Here is a 21,060-nt window from a genome sequence, read left to right as displayed (position 1 = left end):
AAAGCTTAATGAGGGCAGGATGCGGTGGCTCATGCCTGTAATCCCAGCACTTTGGGAAGCTGAGGCGGGCAGATCACCTGAAGTCAGGAGTTCAAGACCAGCCTGGCCAACACGGTGAAACCCCATCTCTGCTAAAAATACAAAAATTAGCCAGGTATGCTGGTGGGCACCTGTAATCTCAGCTTCTAGGGAGGCTGAGGCAGGAGAATCGCTTGAACCCGGGAGGTGGAGGTTGCAGTGGGGTGAGCTGGTGCCACTGCACTCCAGTCTGGGCGACAGAGTGAGACTCCAGTTCAAAACAAACAAACAAACAAACAACTCCATGAACCCAAACGTATGAAAATTTCATAAAAAGAAAAGAAAATTACATGTACATCTTAATCAAATGGCTTAAAAGAGAAAATCTAAAAAGCCACCAGAGGGGAAAAACATCTCACATGGGAGGAGCAAAGATAAAATGCAGCAGACTCCCAGCTGTAAACAATAAGAGAGACTGACAGAGGAGCAAAATTTTCTTTTCTTTTCTTTTCTTTTCTTTTTGATGGAGTCTCGCTCTGTTGCCCAGGCTGGAATGCAGTGGCGCGATCTCAGCTCAGTGCAGCCTCTGCCTCCCAGGTTCAAGCGATTCTCCTGCCTCAGCCTCCTGGGTAGCTGGGATTACAGGCGCACACCACCATGCCCAGCTAAGTTTCATATTTTTAGTAGAGATGGGGTTTCACCATGTTGGCCAGGCTGGTCTCGAGCACCTGACCTCAGGTGATTTGCCCGCTGTGGCCTCCCAAAGTGCTGGGAATACAGGCATGAGGCACGGCGCCTGGCCAGGAGTAAAAACTTTAATGTACTGTAAGGAAAAAAAAAAAATCCTGTCAACCTAGCAAATTACCAAAAATAGCTTCCAAAAATGAAGGCAAATTAACTTCTGACAAAGCTTGAGCAACCCTAATCCAAAATGCTCCAAAATCTGCAACTTTCTGAACAATGACATGAAATAGTGACTTCCTTGCTTTCTGATGGTTCAATGTACATAAACTTGGTTTCATGTACAAAATTTAAAACATTGAATAAAGTTACCTTCAGGCTATTTGTATAAAGTATGTATGAACCATAAATGAATTTCAAGTTTTAGACTTGGGTTCCAACCCCAAGATATCTCATCACATACATATATGTAAGCATTCAAAAATAAAAAATAAGAAAATCTGAAATCCAAATCACTTTTGATCCCAAGGGATATTCTAGTTAAGCAATACTCAACCTGTATAGAAAAGGTGAAATGATTCATTGCCAGTTGATCTACCTGGTAGGAAATTAGAGAAAATTCTTTAAGCAGAAGAAATAAAATACCAGATGGAAATCTACATTAATAGAAACGAACACCAGAAATAGTGAATACGTGGGTATATATGAGATTATTTTCTCTACATCTATTTAAAATGTAATTGACTTAAAGCAATATTAGAAATAAGATAACGTGGGTGTTATGACATATGCAGAAGTGACACATCACAAAGAAATAATGGATGGGAGGAGGAAACAAAAGCGTACTGCTGGGTTATTATCTGCATGTAAAGAGGTGTGCTAGCACTTGACAGCACACTGTGATAAGTATAAGACACCATAAACCCTAACTAATAAATCGAAGAGTTATCGCTAAAAGTCAAACAAAGGAGGTAAAATGGAATGATTCAAAAAAAAGCTCTATTATTTCAAAACAAGACAGTGAAGAAAAAATAGAAGAAGCTTTATTATTTCAAAACAAGAGAGTGAAGAAAAAATAGAACAAAGAATAAATGATATGAATAAAAAAATAGCAAGATGGTGAATTTTAAATTTTTCCATAGGAATAACCACATTAAAATCAAATGGTTGGGCTGGGTGCGGTGACTCACGCCTGTAATCCCAGCACTTTGGGAGGCCGAGGCGGGTGGATCATGAGGTCAGGACATTGAGACCATCCTGGCTAACATGGTGAAACCCCGTCTCTACTAAAAATACAAAAAATTAGCCGGGCGTGGTGGCGGGCGCCTGTGGTCCCAGCTACTTGGGAGGCTGAGGCAGGAAAATGGCGAACCCGGGAGGCGGAGCTTGCAGTGAGCCAAGATCGCGCCACTGCACTCCAGCCTGGGCAACAGAGCGAGACTCCATCTGAAAAAACAAAAACAAAAACAAAAAAAGAAAACATCTAAACAATGTTGAAAAAGAACACAGCTATAGGGCTAATGTTACCTAATTTCAGGGCTTATTATATAAAACTCTCAAAATTCAATATTAAGAAAACAAAGCAGGGCACGGTGGCTCACGCCTTTAATCCTAGCACTTTGGGATGCGGAGGCGGGAGGATCATGTAAGGCCAGGAGTTTGGGTCTCACTATGTTGCCTAGGCTGATTTCAGTCTCTACAAAAATTAAAATTAGCCAGACACGGTGGCACACACCCATAATTCCAGGCTATTTGGGAGGCTGAGGTGGGAGGATCACTTGAGCCCAGGAGTTCAAGGTTATAGTGAGCTAAGGCTGTGCCACTGTACTCCACCCTGGGTGACAAAGCAAGACCCCATGTCAAAAGAAAAAAAAGAAAAAGAAAGAGAGTGAGAAAGGAAGGAAGAAAGAAAGAAAAAAGGAGAGAAAGACAGAGACAGAAAAAGAGGGGCCAGGTGCAGTGGCTCAAGCCTGTAATCCCGGCACTTTGGGTGGCCGAGACAGGCAGATCACTGAAGGTGAGGGGTTCAAGACCAGCCTGGCCAATACGGTGAAACCCCCATCTCTACTAAAAATACAAAATTAGCCGAGCAAGACTCTGTCTAAAAAAAAAGAGAGAGAAAGAAATAAAACATAATTTTCAAACCGAGTGAAAGATCTAACAGACACTTCACCAAAGAAGATATAAACAGATGGCAAATAATCACATGAAAAGATGCTCAAAATTGGGAGTCATTAGGGAAATGCAAATTTAAACCACTCTGAGATAGCACTACATACCCAGAAGAATGGCTAAATTTAAGACTTGTATTGGTGAGGGCATGGATCAAAGACATCTAGTAGGAATATGAAACAAGACATCTTTGCAAACCAGATTCAGTTTTTTAAAAAGTTAAACATACACTTACCATATGATCAATTCCATTTTTTAGGAAATAAAAGTTATGCCCACACAAAGGGGAATGTTCACGGCAGCTTTATTTGTAACAGTCAAGTATTGGAAACAACCCAAGTGTGTTCAACAGGAGAACAAATAAACAAATGCTGGCGTAGCCATACAATGGACTACTACTCAGTAATAAAAAAGAATGAACTACTAAAAACCAACAAAACACTATGGATGAACTACAGAATAAGTATAGAGGATAAGAGCAGACCAAAATCACCAAAAACAACAAAAAAAATGCAAGGTGTCCATTTTCATGAAAAAAAGAAAAAAGGGTACATACTGTATAACATCATTTATACAAAAATTCCACAAAATGCATACTAATCTATGGTTATAGAAAGCAGAACAGCGGTTGCTTAGAAATAGGGGAAGGAATGGGGAAACAGGAGAGGTGGGGAAGGAAGGATCACAAACTTTCAGGATCGATGAATATGATCATTCTTGATTGTGGTGATGGTTTCACGGGTATACACAGTCAAAATATACACATTATTCACTTTATACATGCCAATTTTGAATGTCAACTAAACTTCAGTAAAACTGTATAATAAAATCTATCTTAATCTAAGAAGGTATTTCCCTTACTTTGCTATAAACAGAACAGACACCATACCACAAGCTATTTGTAGAACAAAATTTTATTTACTTAATTTTCCATTCATAAAACTGAAAACACACAGCTGATATTCAATACGAATAAGGCATTTAATATAAAACAATTTGTTGTTTTTTTGAGACAGGGTCTCATTCTGTCACCCAGGCTGGAGTGCAGTGGTGTGCTTGCTCATAGCTCACAGTAGCCTTTAACTCCTAGGCTCACGTGATCCTCCTGCTTCAGCTTCCCAAGTAGCTGGAACTACAGGCGTGAGCCACTGCGCCTGGTTCCCCACTACGTTTTCTGTGTCTTTGCCCTCTTCACTCACGAGAGGGGAAGGGTATGCCTAAAGAAGCAAACAGAGCTCCTGAATAGAGACATACAACTTCTATGGATTTATGGCGGTTCATTTTCAAAGCCTGCCAATTTGTATAGCTCCTTTTCCCATACAGGGTGATCATAATTCCATCTGCCAGAAAAATAAGCTGACATTTCAAGAAGGTAGAAGGTAGCCAGAAAGAAAACCACAAAGTCTGGGAATAAGGGAAAGGAAAAAAAGCCAAGCAAAAGAATAAATCATATATGAGGTAGAGGCAGGAAGACAAGGAGAACTCGGATGCCTACCATACACACACACAATTCTGGAATAAATTTCTAAGTACCAAAAAACCAGGAAAGAAATGAAACAGAATAGTTCTCAGCATAACTCAAACCCTAGAATTCAAATATGAAAACAGTTGTCAGGTTTGAATTCATTAAAATGTAAAACTTCTTTCTATATGGTGAAGACACCAACGTATATGGGAAGCTAACCATTATTCAGTCAATTTTCAGTATCCACCATGCTGGTATGGGGATAGAATGGTAAATAATAGCATGTGCCTGCCCTCATGATTTCCTGTGAGTTTTATAATGAGAGAAAAGAAAACAAAGAAATCAACAGGAAAATGAACAATGGATAAGAATAGGTCACTTAAAAAACAAAGTCATGGCCAGGAGTGGTGGCTCACGCCTGTAATCCCAGCACTTTGGGAGGTCGAGGCGGGTGGATCACGAGGTCAGGAGATCGAGACCATCCTGGCTAACACAGTGAAACCCCATCTCTACTAAAAATACAAAAAAATTAGCCAGGCGTGGTGGCAGGTGCCCGTAGTCCCAGCTACTTGGGAGGCTGAGGCAGAAGAATGGCATGAACCTGGGAGGCGGAGCTTGCAGTGAGCTGAGATCACGCCACTGCACTCCAGCCTGGGCGACAGAGCAAGACTCCCTCTCAAAAAAAAAAAAAAAAAAAAAGTCATATTAAAAACAAATCTTCATACTCAGTAATAAAAACATGTTTACGATAGCAAAATAAAAAAGACTAATATCCAATATTGACAAGAAGGGGGAAACAGACACATTCTTTCATTTTGGGAAACATGCAACTATTCTGAAGCCAATCTGGTAATATCTACTAAAATTTTAAAGCTGAGTAGTCTTTGCCCCATCAATTCCACAATTTGTGATTTACCTTATGAAAACACTTGTTCAAGTATGCTAAGATATATATTGTTGGGGAAAATTAGAAATATAAATGATCATTAATAGAGCATACTTAATTATGTTTCATTCATGTAATATTCCTTAGCCATTCTCTTTTAGAATGAAATAGTTACATACACTGATGTGGAACTATGTTCACAACAAATGAAGCAAAAAAAGCAAACTTCAAAACATGGTACTTCATTTTTGTTTAAAAAATCAGAGTGCAGGCCGGGCGCATTGGCTCACGCCTGTTATCACAGCACTTTGGGAGGCCGAGGTGGGTGTAATACAAGGTCAGGAGATCGAGACCATCCTGGCTAACACGATGAAACCCCGTCTCTATTAAAATCACAAAAACTTTAGCCAGGAGTGGTGGTAGGCACCTGTAGTCCCAGCTACTAGGGAGGCTGAGGCAGGAGAATGGTGTGAACCCAGGAGGCAGAGCTTGCAGTGACCAGAGACCGCGCCACTGCACTCCAACCTGGGCGGCAGAGTGAGACTCCATCTCAAAAAAATAAAAATAAAAAAAAAACAAAAAAAAATTCAGAGTTTAAAAGATTAGTAACAGAAGTAAAAGAACAATGTACTAGAGAAAGATATATCTTTACCATTGAACTATGCAATACAAGAAATTAAGGATCCTAATTTTCTGGAAGAGGTCAATGAATAAAAGGAAGTCACCTTTTGATAATCTCATATCTATCTACTTCTTCCCCACAAAATTATACATACTCATAAGTACCCAAAAACTTGCATTTACTTTTAAGCAGCTTAGTGACTTGAGGAAGGCTGGGATTATCCTGACCTACGTTAAGAGCCCTGTTTTGATAAGTGATTTCATTATAAAATACCCAGGATCCTTTATTGCTAAATGCCAAGAGACAAGAGAAATCAATTTATGTGTTCTGAAATCATGTGGGTGATTAGCAAACACTAAAAGAACTAGGTGTAATTAGTATACCTACCCGGAAATCAAAATAACTATGCATTTGCAGATATAGAAAAAAACTAACAAGCGGCCGGGTGCAGTGGCTCACGCCTGTAATCCCAGCACTGTGGTAGGCCAAGGTGGGTGGATCACTTGAGGTCAGGAGTTTGAGACAAGCCTGGTCAACATGGTGAAATCCTGTCTCTACTAAAAATAAAAAAATTAGCTGGGTGTGGTGGCGCGGGCCTGTAGTCCCAGCTACTCGGGAGGCTGATGCAGGAGAATGGTGTGAACCCAGGAGGCAGAGCTTGTAGTGAGCCGAGATTGCACCACTGCACTCCAGCCTAGGCGACAGCCTTTGAGACCCTGTCTCAAAAAAAAAAAAAAAAAAAAATTGGTAGCCCAAACCAGAAACCCAGAGCCGACAAGCTCAGCAAAACCTCAGCAAAACCTAAGCAGCACAAGAGAAATAAAAGAACAAAAGAAAACCACACGAAGACACATCATTATCACACTGCTTAAAACGAGTAATGGCGAGAGACTCTTAAGGCAGCCACAGAAAACAGGCATACATAAAAGAAACAAGGATAAGAATGACCTTTTCTCAGAAACAATGCACGCCGGAAGGCCACAGAGCAACACGGAAGAACTCACCATGACATACGCCTTCCAAATCGTCACAGCTACTAGGAAGGCAGAAGGACTGCTTGAGGACAGGAGTTTGAGGCTGCAGTGTATCACAATAGTGCCTGTAAACAGCCAGGGGGCACTGTAGCCTGGGCAACAGAGTGAGACCCCGTCTGCTAAAAAAATTTCTCTGGCCGGATCGCGCCACTACACTCCAGCCTGGGGGACAGAGCAAGACTCCATCTCAAAAACAAAAAAATACCAAAAAAAAAAATTTCTCTGGCCGGGCATGGTGGCTCACGCCTGTAATCCCAGCACTTTGAGAGGCTGAGGTGGGTGGATCACGAGGTCAGGAGATCGAGACCATCCTGGCTAACGAGGCGAAACCCCGTCTTCACTAAAAATACAAAAAAATTAGCCGGGTGTGATGGCAGGTGCCTGTTAGTCCCAGCTACTCGGGAGGCTGAGGCAGGAGAATGCTGTGAATCCGGGAGGCGGAGCTTGCAGTGAGCCAAGATTGCACCACTGCACTCTAGCCTGGGCAACAGAGCAAAACTGTGTCTCACAAAAAAAAAAAAAAATTCTTGGCCAGTTGTGGTGGTTCATGCCTGTAATCCAGCACTTCGGGAGGCCGTGGCGGGTGGACCACGAGGTCAGGAGTTCGACACCAGCCTGGCCAACATGGTGAAACCCCATGTCTACTAAAAATAAAAAAATTAGCCAGATGTGGTGGTGCGCACCTGTAATCCCAGCTACTCAGGAGGCTGAGGCAGGAGAATCACTTCAACCAGGGAGGCGGAGGTTGCAGTGAGGTGAGATTGTGCCATTGCACTCCAGCCTGGGCAAGAGAGTGAGATTCCATCTTTAAAAAAAAAAAATTCTTAATTTAATTTAAAAAGAAGAAAATAAAGTACCGAAACATATGAACTGTCAATCTAGATTTCTATGCTCAGCAAAAACCTCTTTCAAAAATAGGTCAATAGAAAGGCTTTTCCAGACATAAAACCTAAAATACAAAAAATAAACAAAAACAAAAAAATCACTGGCAGACCCCATTACGTCTTTTTGTCAGAAGGAAAATTACAGAAACTTGCACTAGAAAGAAATGAAAAACATTGGAAATGCTAAGTATACGGAAAAATACTAACCAATTTTCCTATTACTTGAGTGTTTAAAGTAAAATAACAATGTATTTTGAGACTTACACCATATGTAGAAATAACATACATGACTACAATAGCATAGAGGCCAGGAGAGGAGAAACAGAAATACAGGTGCGCCTCAACTTACAATGGGGTTAGGGTCCAATAAAAACATTGTAAGTTTAAAATGTCGAAAATGTATTTAATATACTTAACCTACCAAACATCATAACTCAACCTAATCTACCTTAAATGTGCTCAGAATATTTACATTAGCCTACATTTGGGCAGAATCATCTAACACTAAGCCTATTTTTAATCAAGTGTTGAATATCTCATGTAATGACTGAATACTGTAGTGAAAGTGAAAAATAGAATGGTCATATGGGTACTCCAATTACGGTCTCTACTGAATGCATGACACTTTCATACTATCAAAAGGCGAACCATCGTGAGTCGGAGACTGCCTGTATATTGTTGTAAGACTTTTATAAGTGAAATGGTATAATATTACTTATTTGACCCTAATCACATCAATAACTGCATTAAATGTAAATGTGTTTAATGGAACTAAAAAAAGGGAAACCCACTGGTATACACTGGAAAGCACCAATTTCAGAACATCACTACAACCAAGGGGGGATATAGTCCCAATGAGTAACAAGTGAGTACAGAGTGTCCACAGTAAGTCTAAAATGGAAGAGTACAACAGTCTCTGCCCCAGGGACTCTCGGAACTGACCAGTCAAGGCCCCACACTGAGAAAAAACTCCAAAAATGGAATTAAAATTAGTAGGATAGGAATAAAAAAGATGAAGGAAAAAGATAAAAATGAGAGAGAGGAACAGAACCAGAAAGTCTCAGAAAGCAAGTTCCCACAGTTGTGAACACTCTGAAAACTACAGAAAAGGGAGCACAGACATTAGTACAACTACCCTGAGTCACATCTTCTAAGTTTAGAAAAACTGAATTCAAATGAAAATGAACAGGCTGGCCGCGGTGGCTCACGCCTGTAATCCCAGCACTTTGGGAGGCCGAGGCGGGCGGATCATGAGGTCAGGAGATGGAGACCATCCTGGCTAACACGGTGAAGCCCTGTCTCTACTAAAAATACAAAAAATTAGCCGGGTGTGGTGGCGGGCACCTGTAGTCCCAGCTACTCGGGAGGCTGAGGTAGGAGAATGGCGTGAACCTGGGAAGCAGAGCTTGCAGTAAGCCGAGATCACACCACTGCACTCCAGCCTGAGTGACAGAACAAGACTCCGTCTCAAAAAAAAAAAAAAAAAAAAAGAACAGAAAAAGTACTGAAGTCAAATCCCATAAAAATTATTTTAAGAAGTTCCTATAAAAGCATACTCCAAACATGCCCAAAAAACTATTACCTAGTATTTCAAAACGAGGTGAAAGATATTTAAAAAATGATAGAAGCAAGAAAAGAACAAAAAATTTAGAAAAGCTCAGTAAAGGAAAACTAAACTACAAGGAGCCTAATAATGAATAACTACAAAAAAAAATACTTTTAAGGAGGAGGAAATGCAGTTTTTGTTTTTGTTTGTTTGTTTGTTTGTTTGGTTTTTTTTGTTTTTTTTTTTTTTTAAAGAGATAGGGTCTCACTCTGGGGCCTTGCCATCTTGCTCAGGGTGCTTTCAAACTCCTGAGTCCAAGTAATCCTCCTGCTTGGCTGACTTTTTTTTTTTTTTTTTTGAGATGGAGTCTCACTCTGTCGCTAGGCTAGAGTGCAGTGGCATGATCTCAGCTCACTGCAACCACTGCCTCCCGGGTTCAACAAATTCTCCTGCCTCAGCCTCCCGAGCAGCAGGGACTACTGGCACATGCCACCACACCCAGCTCATTTTTGTATTTTTAGTACAGATGGGGTTTCACCATGTTGGCCAGAATGGTCTCCATCTCTTGACCTCGTGATCTGCCTGCCCTGGCCTCCCAAAGTGTTGGGATTATAGGCGTAAACTACCGTACCCAGACAATTTTTTTTCTTTTGAGAGAGGGTCTCACTCTATCACCCAGGCTGGAGTACAGTGGTGCGATCTCAGCTCACTGTAACCTCCACTTCCTGGGCTAAAGTAAAGTAATCCTCCCACCTCACCTCTTGAGTAGCTGGGACCACAGTTGCACACTACCACACCTGGCTAATTTTTTTGTGTATATATATATATACACCTTTTTTTGAGACAGAGTCTCGCTCTGTCGCCCAGGCTGGTGTAATCTTGGCTTACTGCAACCTCCACCTCCCGGGTTCAAGCAATTCTCCTGCCTAGGCCTCCTGACTAGCTAGGACTACAGGAGCACACCACTATGCCCGGCAAATTTTTTTTGTATTTTAGTAGAGACAGAGGTTCACTGGGTTGCCCAGGCTGGTCTCAAACTCCTGAGCTCAGGCAATCGGCCTCCCTTAGTCTCCCAAAGTGCTAGGATTACAGGCGTGAGCCACCGCGCCTGGCCTAAGAAGGGATTAAATGAGAATTAATTACATTAATCCTTGTATTTTTTAATAAAGATGATGTTCCGGCCAGGTACAGTGGCTCACGTCTGTCATCCCAGCACTTTGGGAGGCCCAGGCAGGCAGATCACGAGGTCAGGAGATTGAGACCATCCTGGCTAACACAGTGAAACCCCGTCTCTACTAAAAAATACAATAAATTAGCTGGCAGTTGTGGCGGGCACCTGTAGTCCCAGCTACTTGGGAGGCTGAGGCAGGACAATGGCTTGAACCTGGGAGGCGGAGCTTACAATGTGCGGAGATCCAGCCACTGCACTCCAGCCTGAGCAACAGAGCGAGACTCCGTCTCAAAAAAAAAAAAAAAAAAAAAAAAAGATGATGTTCCACCATGTTGCCCAGGCTGGTCTACTGTATAATCTACCCACACTGGCCTCTCAAAGTGCTGGGTCTGGTGTGAGACACTGCACCCAGCCTTAAAACTTATTTAAATCACAAATAAGCGAATACTTAAAAGATCTGAAGTTAGTCACTTTCTTATATACTGGCAATGAAAAAATGGAATTCAGAATTAAAAATACACCATTTACACCAAAAAAAAAAAAAAAAGAGAAAGAGGAATAAATCTAACTAAATATTTACAAATTATATATGAGGAAAACCACAAAATTCTGAAGAAATCAAAGAACTAAATAAATGGAGATATTCTATGTTCACAGATATGAAGACACAATACTGTCAAGATGTTCTTCCTAATTTGATATATAGACTAAACAGAATCCCAAAGTCCCATTTAAATTCAGCACTTCTGCCCTGTGAAAGACACTGTCAAAAGAGTAAGACAACCCACAGACCGGGAGATATTTTTGCAAAAGACATATCCGCATTTTTTAAAAGTTTAAAAAAAAAACTCTTAAAACTCAACAATAGGAAAACAACCCAATTTAAAAATGGGCAAAAGATTTGAACAGACACCTAACCAAAGCAGATAGACCCATGGCAAAAAAGCATATGAAAAGATGGCCAATATATATGCCATTAGAGAACTGCAAATTAAAACAACGAGATACTGCTACACACCTATCAGGATGGCAAAAAATCCAAAACACTAACACCACCAAATCCGGAAAAGGATGTGCTGGTAGGAGGGCAAAATGATACAGCCACTTTAGAATACAGTTTGGTACTTTTTGGCAAAACTAAACACACTATTGCCATATAATCCAGCAATCATGCCTCCTTGGTATTTACCCAAAGGAGCTGAAAACTTATGTCTACACAAAGAACTGCACACAGATGTTTATAGTAGCTTTACCAAAACTGCCAAAACTTGGAGGCAACCAAGATGTCCTTCAGTAGGTAACTGGGTAAATAAACTGGTACATCCTGACAATGGAATATTACTCAGTGCTAAAAAAGAATGAGCTATCAAGCCATGACAAGACACAGAGAAAACATAAACATCTATTACTAAGTTAAAGAAGCTGGCTGGGCACAGTGGCTCATGCCTGTTATCCCAGTGTTTTGTAAAATTAAGACAGGAAGATCACTTGAGGCCAGGAGTTAGAGACCAAGCTGGGCAACACAAGACCCCTGTCTCTACAAAAAATTAAAATATAAAAATTCGCCTTTAGCTGGGCATGGTGGCATGCACTGTAGTCCCAGCTACTTGAGGGGCTGAGGCAGGAGGATCGCTTGAACCCACGAGGTCGAGGTTGCAGTGAGCCGAGATGGCATCACTGCACTACAGCCTGGGTGAAAAAGTGAGATCCTGTCTCCAAAACAAAACAAAACAAAAAAGCCAGGCATGGTTGTGTGCACCTGTAGTCCCAGCTACTCAGGAGGCTGAGACAGGAGGATCACTAGAGCTCAGGAGTTTGAGATTATACCACTCCATCCAGCCTGGGCCACAGAACAATGATATCTTATCTCAAAACAAATAGATAAATGGGACTTAATTACATTAAGAAGTTTCTACACAGCAAAAATAATAATAATGATAATTAACACTACAGAATGAGAGAAAATATTGGCAACTATGCATCTGACAAAGGGTTCCTATATAGAATCTACAAGGAACTCAACTCAACATGAAAAAAACAACCCTAGGCCGGGCGCGGTGGCTCACACCTGCAATCCCAGCACTTTGGGAGGCCAAGGCAGGCGGATCACAAGGTCAGGAGATCGAGACCATCCTGGCCAACATGGTGAAACCCCATCTCTACTAAAAAAAATACAAAAACTTAGCCGGGCGTGGTGGCGGGTGCCTGTAGTACCAGCTACTCAGGAGGCTGAGGCAGGAGAATGGCGTGAACGTGGGAGGCAGAGCTTGCAGTGAGCCGAGATGGCGCCACTGCACTCCAGCCTGGGCAACAGAGCAAGACTGTCAAAAAAAAAAAAAAAAAAAAAACCCTAATAAGTGGGCAAAGAACATGAAACAATATTTTTCAAAAGACAAACTGCCAACAAATACGAAAAAAAAGCTCAACATCAATAATCATCAGAGAAATGCAAATTAAAACCACAATGAAATACCATCTTACACCACTCAGAAAGGCTACTATTAAAAAGTCAAAAACAACAGATGCTGGCAAGGATGTGAAGAAAAAGGAACGCTTGAACACTGTTGGTGGGAATGTAAATTAGTACAACTTGTATGGAAATCAGTATGGAGATTTCTCACAGAACTACAAATACAACTACCATTCTATCCAGCAGTCCCACTACTGGGTATCCCCAAAGGGAAAGAAATCATCATGTCAAAAAGATAACCTGCACTCGTGTATTGTAGCACTTTTCACAATAGCAAAGATATGGCCTCAACCTAAGTGTCCAACAATGGATGACTGGATAAAGAAAATGCAGTGTATATATACACCAAGAAATACTACTGAGTTATAAGAAAGAATGCAAGCATATCTTGTGCAGCAACCTGGACAGAACTGGAGGCCGTTATCCTAAGCAAAACAACTCAGAAACAGTCAAATACCGATGTTCTCACTTACAAGTGGGAGCTAAACAATGGGTACACATGCACATACAGAGTGGAAAAACAGACACTGAAGACTCCAAAACACGGGAGGGCGAAAAAGGTGAAAAAGTTACCTTTTGGGTACAATGTTCACTATTAGGGCAATGAGTACACTAAAAGGTCAGACTTTACCACTACACAATATATCCGGTAAGAAAACCGTACTTGTGACTCCCTCTGCCCCAGAGGCCCCCTTCCTAGCCAGATGGCTGGGTGTGCAGTGTCCTCGACCCCATGAACAAATGAGCACATCTTCTGTGTCGCCAGGGACTCCGGGCCCATGCCATGGTGGATTCCGAGGGCCTCTTGGACCCCAGGGACTCCGGCCCATGCCATGGTGGATTCCGAGGGCCTCTTGGACCCCAGGGACTCTGGCCCATGCCATGGTGGATTCCGAGGGCCTCTCGGACCCCCGCTGCTGAGGCCAACTTCTTGTGCACCCAAAAGGGAATCCTCCAGGTTTGCTAAGATTACATTGTGCCTGGTGATCCTGATCTACTTCAAGTGCCTCCACACCAGACTATTCCTCCCTGTTGGTGGCTGAAATGATCCTTGCTGCTATTTTGTCAGCTACGTGTGTGATCTGCACACCAAAATACCATTCATCAATTGGCCCTGGAGTCATTTCTTCCAAACTCTCTTAGCAGTGATCCTCTAGCTAATCACCTCCATTATCGACAATGTTGAGAAAGGAAACCACTCCAAAATCATCGCAGGGGTACTGGGCCTAATTGCTAAGGGCCTCTTTGGCTTTAATGCCTACGTCAACCTTCCCCTTTCAGTAGCAAAGATATACAAGATATACAGCAGCCCCCACTGGCCCCACAGATGGCCCAGTGTAGGCAAACTCCCCTCATTTCTCTCTGTAACCTGCAAATAAGTTTTCCATGGAAATAACTCTTCCCTGTCCCAACAATACCACTTCCAACCAACCAATTCCCACCCCCCTATAGAGGTAAAAGTGCCTTCATTGGGAGAATATTGTCTTCCAGCCTGCCAATCAACCCTGATGGGTGTGGCCACTTTTATGGGTATGCTTAGGTCCTGCTTCTGCAGTATCCAAAACGAGACACCAGTTTTGCCTGAACCATGCCACCACCTAAGCCATAAAGTGAGGGAGGAGGAAGCCTTAGATTTCAGAGTCCAGGCCCCAGGTGGTGACCCACTCCAAATAATCTCCTTGGTGTGAGTGGTGGTTCTATGAGGGATAAATAAATAATAGATTGTTAAAATATAAAAAAGAAAACTGTACTTATGCCTCCTAAATCTATAAAAATGAAATAAATAAGTTAAAGAAGCCAATCTGGGCTGAGTAAGTTGGCTTATGTCTGTAATACCAGCACTTTGGGAGGCTAACGCGGGAGGACTGCTTGAGGCCAGGAGCTCAAGACCAGCCTGGGCAACAAAGGGAGACCCCTATCTCTAAGGAAAATTTTTTAAATGTTAGCCGGGCATGGTGGCATGAGTCTGTAGTCCCAGTTACTCAGGAGGGTGAGGTGGGAGGATCACATGAGCCCAGGAATTCAAGGATACAGTAAGCTATGTATAATCATGCCACTGCATTCCAGCCTGGGCAACAGAGCAAGACCTCATCTCTAAATAATAATAATAACAATAAATTAAGAGAGGTTACTTTAGAGGCGTCTCCCCTCTTCCTTCCTATGTTGTATTACGGTGATACATATATATATATATAGGTTTTCATCCATGGTTCCTGGTTCCTAACTCCCATAGTCTTTGTTATAATGTTAGAGTGCTTAAGGCCTCAGGAAACAGGATCTATGACCTTCTCCTATCCTCCTTTCCCCTGCCCAAGGCAGGACTCTAATCTCACTGTGGGTCAGAAGACCGTCATTCCAGAGAGGGTCCTGCCCCATACCTTAGAAGAAGGAATGCTACACAGCCCAAGAAAAGTCTGAGCAGACATGCCTTGCTTGTCTAATAATCACATTTCTACAGCTGTCAACCATGCCTATGTAATGAAGCCTCCATAAAAACCCGAAAGAACAGGGTTCAGAGAGCTTCCAGATAGCTGAATGCATGAGGTTCCTCCTGAAGGGTGGTGTGCCCAGGGAGGGGATGGACACTGACTGCACTTTTTCCCCTACACCTTGCCCTGTGCATCTTTTCATCTGTATCCTTTGTAATATCCTTTATAATAAACTGGTAAACGTAAGTAGATGTTTCTCTGAGTTCTGTGAACCACTCCAGCAAATTAACTGAACCCAAAGAGGGGGTCGTGGGAACCCCAACTTGAAGCTGGTCAAAGCTCTAGAGGCCCAAACATGGGACTGGTGATAGAAGGGGGAGAGGGCAGTCTTGGGGACTGAGTCCACAAACCGTGGGATCTGATGCTACCTCCAGGAAGACAGTGTTGGAATTGAATTGGAGGGCACCTAACTGGTGTCTGCTGCTTGCTGTGTGGGGAAAAGAAACCCACACCTTTGGTCACAGAAGTCTTCTTTTGTGTTGATGATTGTGGTGGTGTGAGAGCAAAGAAAAAACATGGGTTGAGGGTTTTTCCCTATATGTGTATACAGAACTTCTTCCCAAAGTTCAGGGTAAGCAGAGAACAGTGACTCAAAATCACCAAGGAGTTCACAGCATGTGGTGGAAGGAGGAGAGGGTGGAGGAGAATCTCCTCAGCCTCAGAGATGTATCTCAATGACCTGAGTGCTTTCTTGCGTATCCTAATGCTGTAAGATAGGGGACACTTCCTTACAAGCAAAGGAATTGTAATGCAAAAACTGCTAATAAGGGCTGAAAAAAGGAGAGGTAAATATAGTCAAATGCCAATCCTGAAAAAATTAAAAGGGAAAAATAGGAGTGGTGACTGACCGTGCTTTGAGAATAACTACAAAATGAGAGTGCATATTTCTCTTTGGGCTCCCCTGGCACAGAAAGCCAAATCTGACAGGTGAGAAGAAGAGAAATTTCACTCTCCATGACCACACCTACTTACTGAGCTGAACTTGGTTTAATAAAGTCCAGCATTCTAGAAATCAGAAGAGGGGTCCCTCTCCCTCTCCCTCTCCCCAGTCTCCCTCTCATGCCACCAAAGTTGTGAAAGCCCAGGCTGGACAGTACTGCCGCCATCTCGGCTCACTGCAACCTCCCTGCCTGATTCTCCTGCCTCAGCCTGCAGAGTGCCTGGGATTGCAGGCACGCGCCGCCACGCCTGACTGGTTCTTGCATTTTTTGGTGGAGACAGGGTTTCGCCGTGTTGGCCGGGCTGGTCTCCAGCTCCTGACCCCAAGTGATCTGCCTGCCTCGGCCTCCCGAGGTGCCGGGATTGCAGACAGAGTCTCGCTCACTCAGTGCTCAATCTTGCCCAGGCTGGAGTGCAGTGGCGTGATCTCGGCTCGCTACAACCTCCACCTCCCAGCCGCCTGCCTTGGCCTCCCAAAGTGCTGAGATTGCAGCCTCTGCCCGGCCGCCCCCCCGTCTGGGAAGTGAGGAGCGTCTCTGCCTGGCCGCCCATCATCTGGGATGTGAGGAGCCCCTCAGCCTGGCTGCCCAGTCTGGAAAGTGAGGAGCATCTCTTCCCAGCCACCATCCCGTCTAGGAAGTGAGGAGCGTCTCTGCCCGGCCGCCCATTGTCTGAGATGCGGGGAGTACCTCTGCCCCGCCGCCCCGTCTGGGATGTGAGGAGCGCCTCTGCCCGGCCGCGACCCCATCTGGGAACTGAGGAGTGTCTCTGCCCGACCGCCCCCCCATCTGGGAGGTGAGGAGCGTCTCTGACCGGCCGCCCCGTCTGAGAAGTGAGGAGCCCCTCTGCCCGGCAGCCGCCCCGTCTGGGAAGTGAGGAGCCCCTCTGCCCAGCAGCCACCCCGGCCAGCCGCCCCGTCCAGGAGGGAGGTGGGGGGCGCCTCCGCCTGGCCACCGCCCCGTCTGGGAGGTGAGGGGCGCCTCTGCCCGGCCGCCCAGTCTGGGAAGTGAGGAGCCCCTCTGCCCGGCCGCCACCCCGTCTGGGAGGTGTACCCAACAGCTCATTGAGAACGGGCCACGATGATGATGGCGGTTTTGTCGAATAGAAAAGGGGGAAATGTGGGGAAAAGAAAGAGAGATCAGATTGTTACTGTGTCTGTGTAGAAAGAAGGAGACATGGGAGACTCCATTTTGTTCTGTACTAAGAAAAATTCTTCTGCCTTGGGATGCTGTTGATCTATGACCTTACCCCCAACCCCGTGCTCTCTGAAACATGTGCTGTGTCCACTCAGGGTTAAATGGATTAAGGGCAGTGCAAGATGTGCTTTGTTAAACAGATGCTTGAAGGCAGCATGCTCGTTAAGAGTCATCACCACTCCCTAATCTCAAGTACCCAGGGACACAAACACTGCGGAAGGCCGCAGGGTCCTCTGCCTAGGAAAACCAGAGACCCCTGTTCACATGTTTAGCTGCTGACATTCCCTCCACTATTGTCCTATGGCCCTGCCAAATCCCCCTCTCCGAGAAACACTCAAGAATGATCAATAAATACTAAAAACAAAAAAAAAGAAATCAGAAGAGGGAAAACAGGAGAGACCCATGTGTGTAATGACCTCTACTACGGCTGCAAAGGCAGGCATTTAAGTTTACTCAATAGGTTAACCAGAAATTTTGAGCTGACAAAGGAGGAATGCTATTATCCTTATTTCCTTTTTGCTTCCTGTTATATAGCACTTTTATACCTAGATTTGTTATGTTTTGTCTATTAGTTATTTATACTTGTGCACTCCCTCTCACTCCCTAATGTCATAAGCTCCATAAAAAGCGGGACTTTATAGATCTTCCACGCACGTGGGCCAGCGCCAGGTAAAATGTTTTACACACAGCATATGCTCAGTATGTCTGCTGCATTAAATTTTAAAAAATCAAGGGCGGTCAGGTGAAAGAAGACAAAATTTGTTCTGTACTATTTTAGAAGGCAAAAATCAGAACAAACTGAAAGGAAAGTAAGGGGAAGCATAATAGGCCAACAGTAACACAAAACTTCATTAGCACTGGTTGCCCTGAGAAGTAATGTCCCTTCACCATCTTCGAAATATTTAAAAAGAGACTGTGTGCCCACCGGCAGAGATGCTGGGGAAAAGATATCCTTCACATCTGAGGGCTCATATATTTCTTTGAATATGTCCAGATTGCATTAAAAGGGGAAGGGAAATTTGAGATCTGCTTTAAACTCTTAAGATTTTGTGTTTCTGAATAAGGCTGTCCTCAGTGACTCAGACTCAGAAGCCAATGAAGAAAATAAGGAGAAACAAACCTACCCCAAACCTATACAGATCAGCCATTCCTACCCCACTAGAAATCTATCATTGACAATGCAAAAGCTCAATCCTACTTTATCAGAGAATCAAATACCAGAACAAATACGTGACTGGGCACTAGCATTTCACATGTGTTATTTTCATTTCATCCTTGTTATTATTTTACATTTATGTATTTTGTAAGAGGACACTGATACTGAGAAAATATTCAATGAATGGCTTTTGAACTTTGACTCAAATCATATTCTTTTCATTGAAACTTCCTGCTTCTAAGATAAGTTACTAAAATACAATCATTTATAAATACATTACATTTGTAAAATATAAAATCAATGTTTCTTTCCTGTATTGGCATTAGAAAACTCAGTTTACTACCATATCTTAATTTCCATACCATAAATTCATGCTTCCATGTCTTACCACTTATTTCAAGCTCTGCCCAGTGGGATTTCTTTCCATTTGCTGCTTCCTCAGAAGACATAATTGTATACATCCTCCGAGGGTCAGGGGGCTCGTATTTTTCTTTGGGCATGCCTGTTAAGAAAAGAAACCAATCAGTATTCTAAAAAATCAAATAAACAAAAGCCACAACACCTCTTTTTTTTTTTTTTTTTTGAGACGAAGTCTGACTCTGTCACCCAGGCTGGAGTGCAGTGGCACGATTTTGGCTCACTCCAACCTCTTCAAGCAATTCTTCTGCCTCAGCCTCCCAAGTAGCTGGGACTATAGGCGTGCACCACCATGCCGGGCTCATTTTTGTATTTTTAATAGAGACGGGGTTTCACCATATTGGCCAGGCTGGTCTCGAACTCCTGACCTCATGATCCGCCCGCCTCGGCCTCCCAAAGTGCTGGGATTACAGGAGTGAGCCAGCATGCCCGACCCACATCTTTTAAAAGTGGACACCCATATTACAATCTCTACCATTTCCCACTGAAAGAAACTAGGAGCTTCTTGCAGAAATTGATTATTTCAAGCACAGGACAAGACAGATACAAACAAGCTGTGAAGCTAACAAGGGTGCAGCAGCTGTGGGGGACACAGAAGCCAGCTTGAAGAAGCTTCCACTGACCAACTATGAGACAATCTGAACATCAGAAAAATGACTGCAACTGAGCCATTATGAACTTCATGAATTCATAATTTTATCTAAAAATCAAAAAACTCAGTCACCTGAAAATTAGAAAATAAAAGAATCGGCCAGGCATGGTGGCTCACGCCTATAATCCCAGCACTTTGGGAGGCCGAGGCGGGTGGATCACGAGGTCAGGAGATTAAGACCATCCTGGCTAATGTGGTGAAACTCCATCTCTACTAAAAATACAAAAAAAAAAAAAATTAGCTGGGCATGGTGGCGGGCGCCTGTAGTCCCAGTTACTCGGAAGGCTGAGGCAGGAGAATGGCGTGAACCCGGGAGGCGGAGCTTGCAGTGAGCCAAGATCACGCCACTGCACTCCAGCCTGGGCAACAGAGTGAGACTCCGTCTCAAAAAATAAACAAACAAATAAATAAATAAATAATAAAAGAATCAAACATTTATCCTGCATTTCTGGCAGAAACTAGGTGAGTGACTGTTTTTAACAGAATTCTAGTTAATAAATCCAAAAAGAGTTACATAATTAGAAAATAATCAGTTTACAATCTCTAAGAAAATAATGGATCTAGGCAATGATCAACAGTTAATAAAACCATTAAGTGTGAAAAAAAATCAGTGGAAAATTTTTAAATGGATAGATCAGGCTACAACAGTGGTTCCCAACCTTTTTGGCACCACGGACCAGTTTCGTGGAAGACAATTTTCCACAGATTTGGGGAGGGTGGGGTGGTTTCGGGATGAAACCGTACCATCTCAGATCATCAAGCATTAGTTAGATCGCATCATTAAGAGCGCACAGCCTAGGTCCCTCGCATGCGCAGCTCACAAGAGGGTTCGTGTTGCTATGAGAATCTATTGCTGCTGCTGATCTGACAGGGGGTGGACCTTGGGCAGTAATGCTTGCTCCTGTGCCGCTCACCTCCTGCTGTGCGGCCCAGTTCCTAACAGGCCATGGACGAGTACCAGGGTTGAGAACCCTTGGGCTACAAGACCTAAACCCAATGATCAGTCTCATCGTTAGGACAACCAGACATTATGTGCTTCCCAATAAGACACCATGAGAAGTACACATAAACCACCTATGTCCTTGACCCCTCACCAACAAAGTTAAAAACTGAACCTGAATCAAATCCAGCCTCTCTAGATCTGATACTAGTTTACACTAAGTAAGGGATCTAGAGGAACGTGTTTAAAATAACACCACAGGACACAACCATGTGAACGTATTTAATACTACAGAACGTTACAGTTGGTTATGTAGTAACTC

At 43.2% G+C, this 21,060-nt stretch overlaps 1 protein-coding gene across 5 annotated transcripts in view; it reads right to left on the bottom strand.

The window, feature by feature from the left end:
- CNOT6 (CCR4-NOT transcription complex subunit 6) overlaps positions 1 to 21,060 on the bottom strand; it is an 84,722-nt gene that overhangs the window by 30,874 nt on the left and 32,788 nt on the right. For all 5 annotated transcript variants that reach the window (XM_034961229.4, XM_034961232.4, XM_055112923.2 and 2 more), the window contains one exon: positions 19,118 to 19,231. In XM_034961229.4, the coding sequence (XP_034817120.1) occupies positions 19,118 to 19,229 (112 nt within the window). In that variant the 5' untranslated portion in view covers positions 19,230 to 19,231. The remainder of the gene's footprint in view (positions 1 to 19,117; positions 19,232 to 21,060) is intronic.

Source organism: Pan paniscus, chromosome 4 (assembly GCF_029289425.2).
Source record: "Pan paniscus chromosome 4, NHGRI_mPanPan1-v2.0_pri, whole genome shotgun sequence".
NCBI classification, from domain to species: domain Eukaryota; kingdom Metazoa; phylum Chordata; class Mammalia; order Primates; family Hominidae; genus Pan; species Pan paniscus.
Note: the sequence above shows the minus strand (reverse complement) of the source record. Positions and strands in the feature narration are given on the sequence as shown.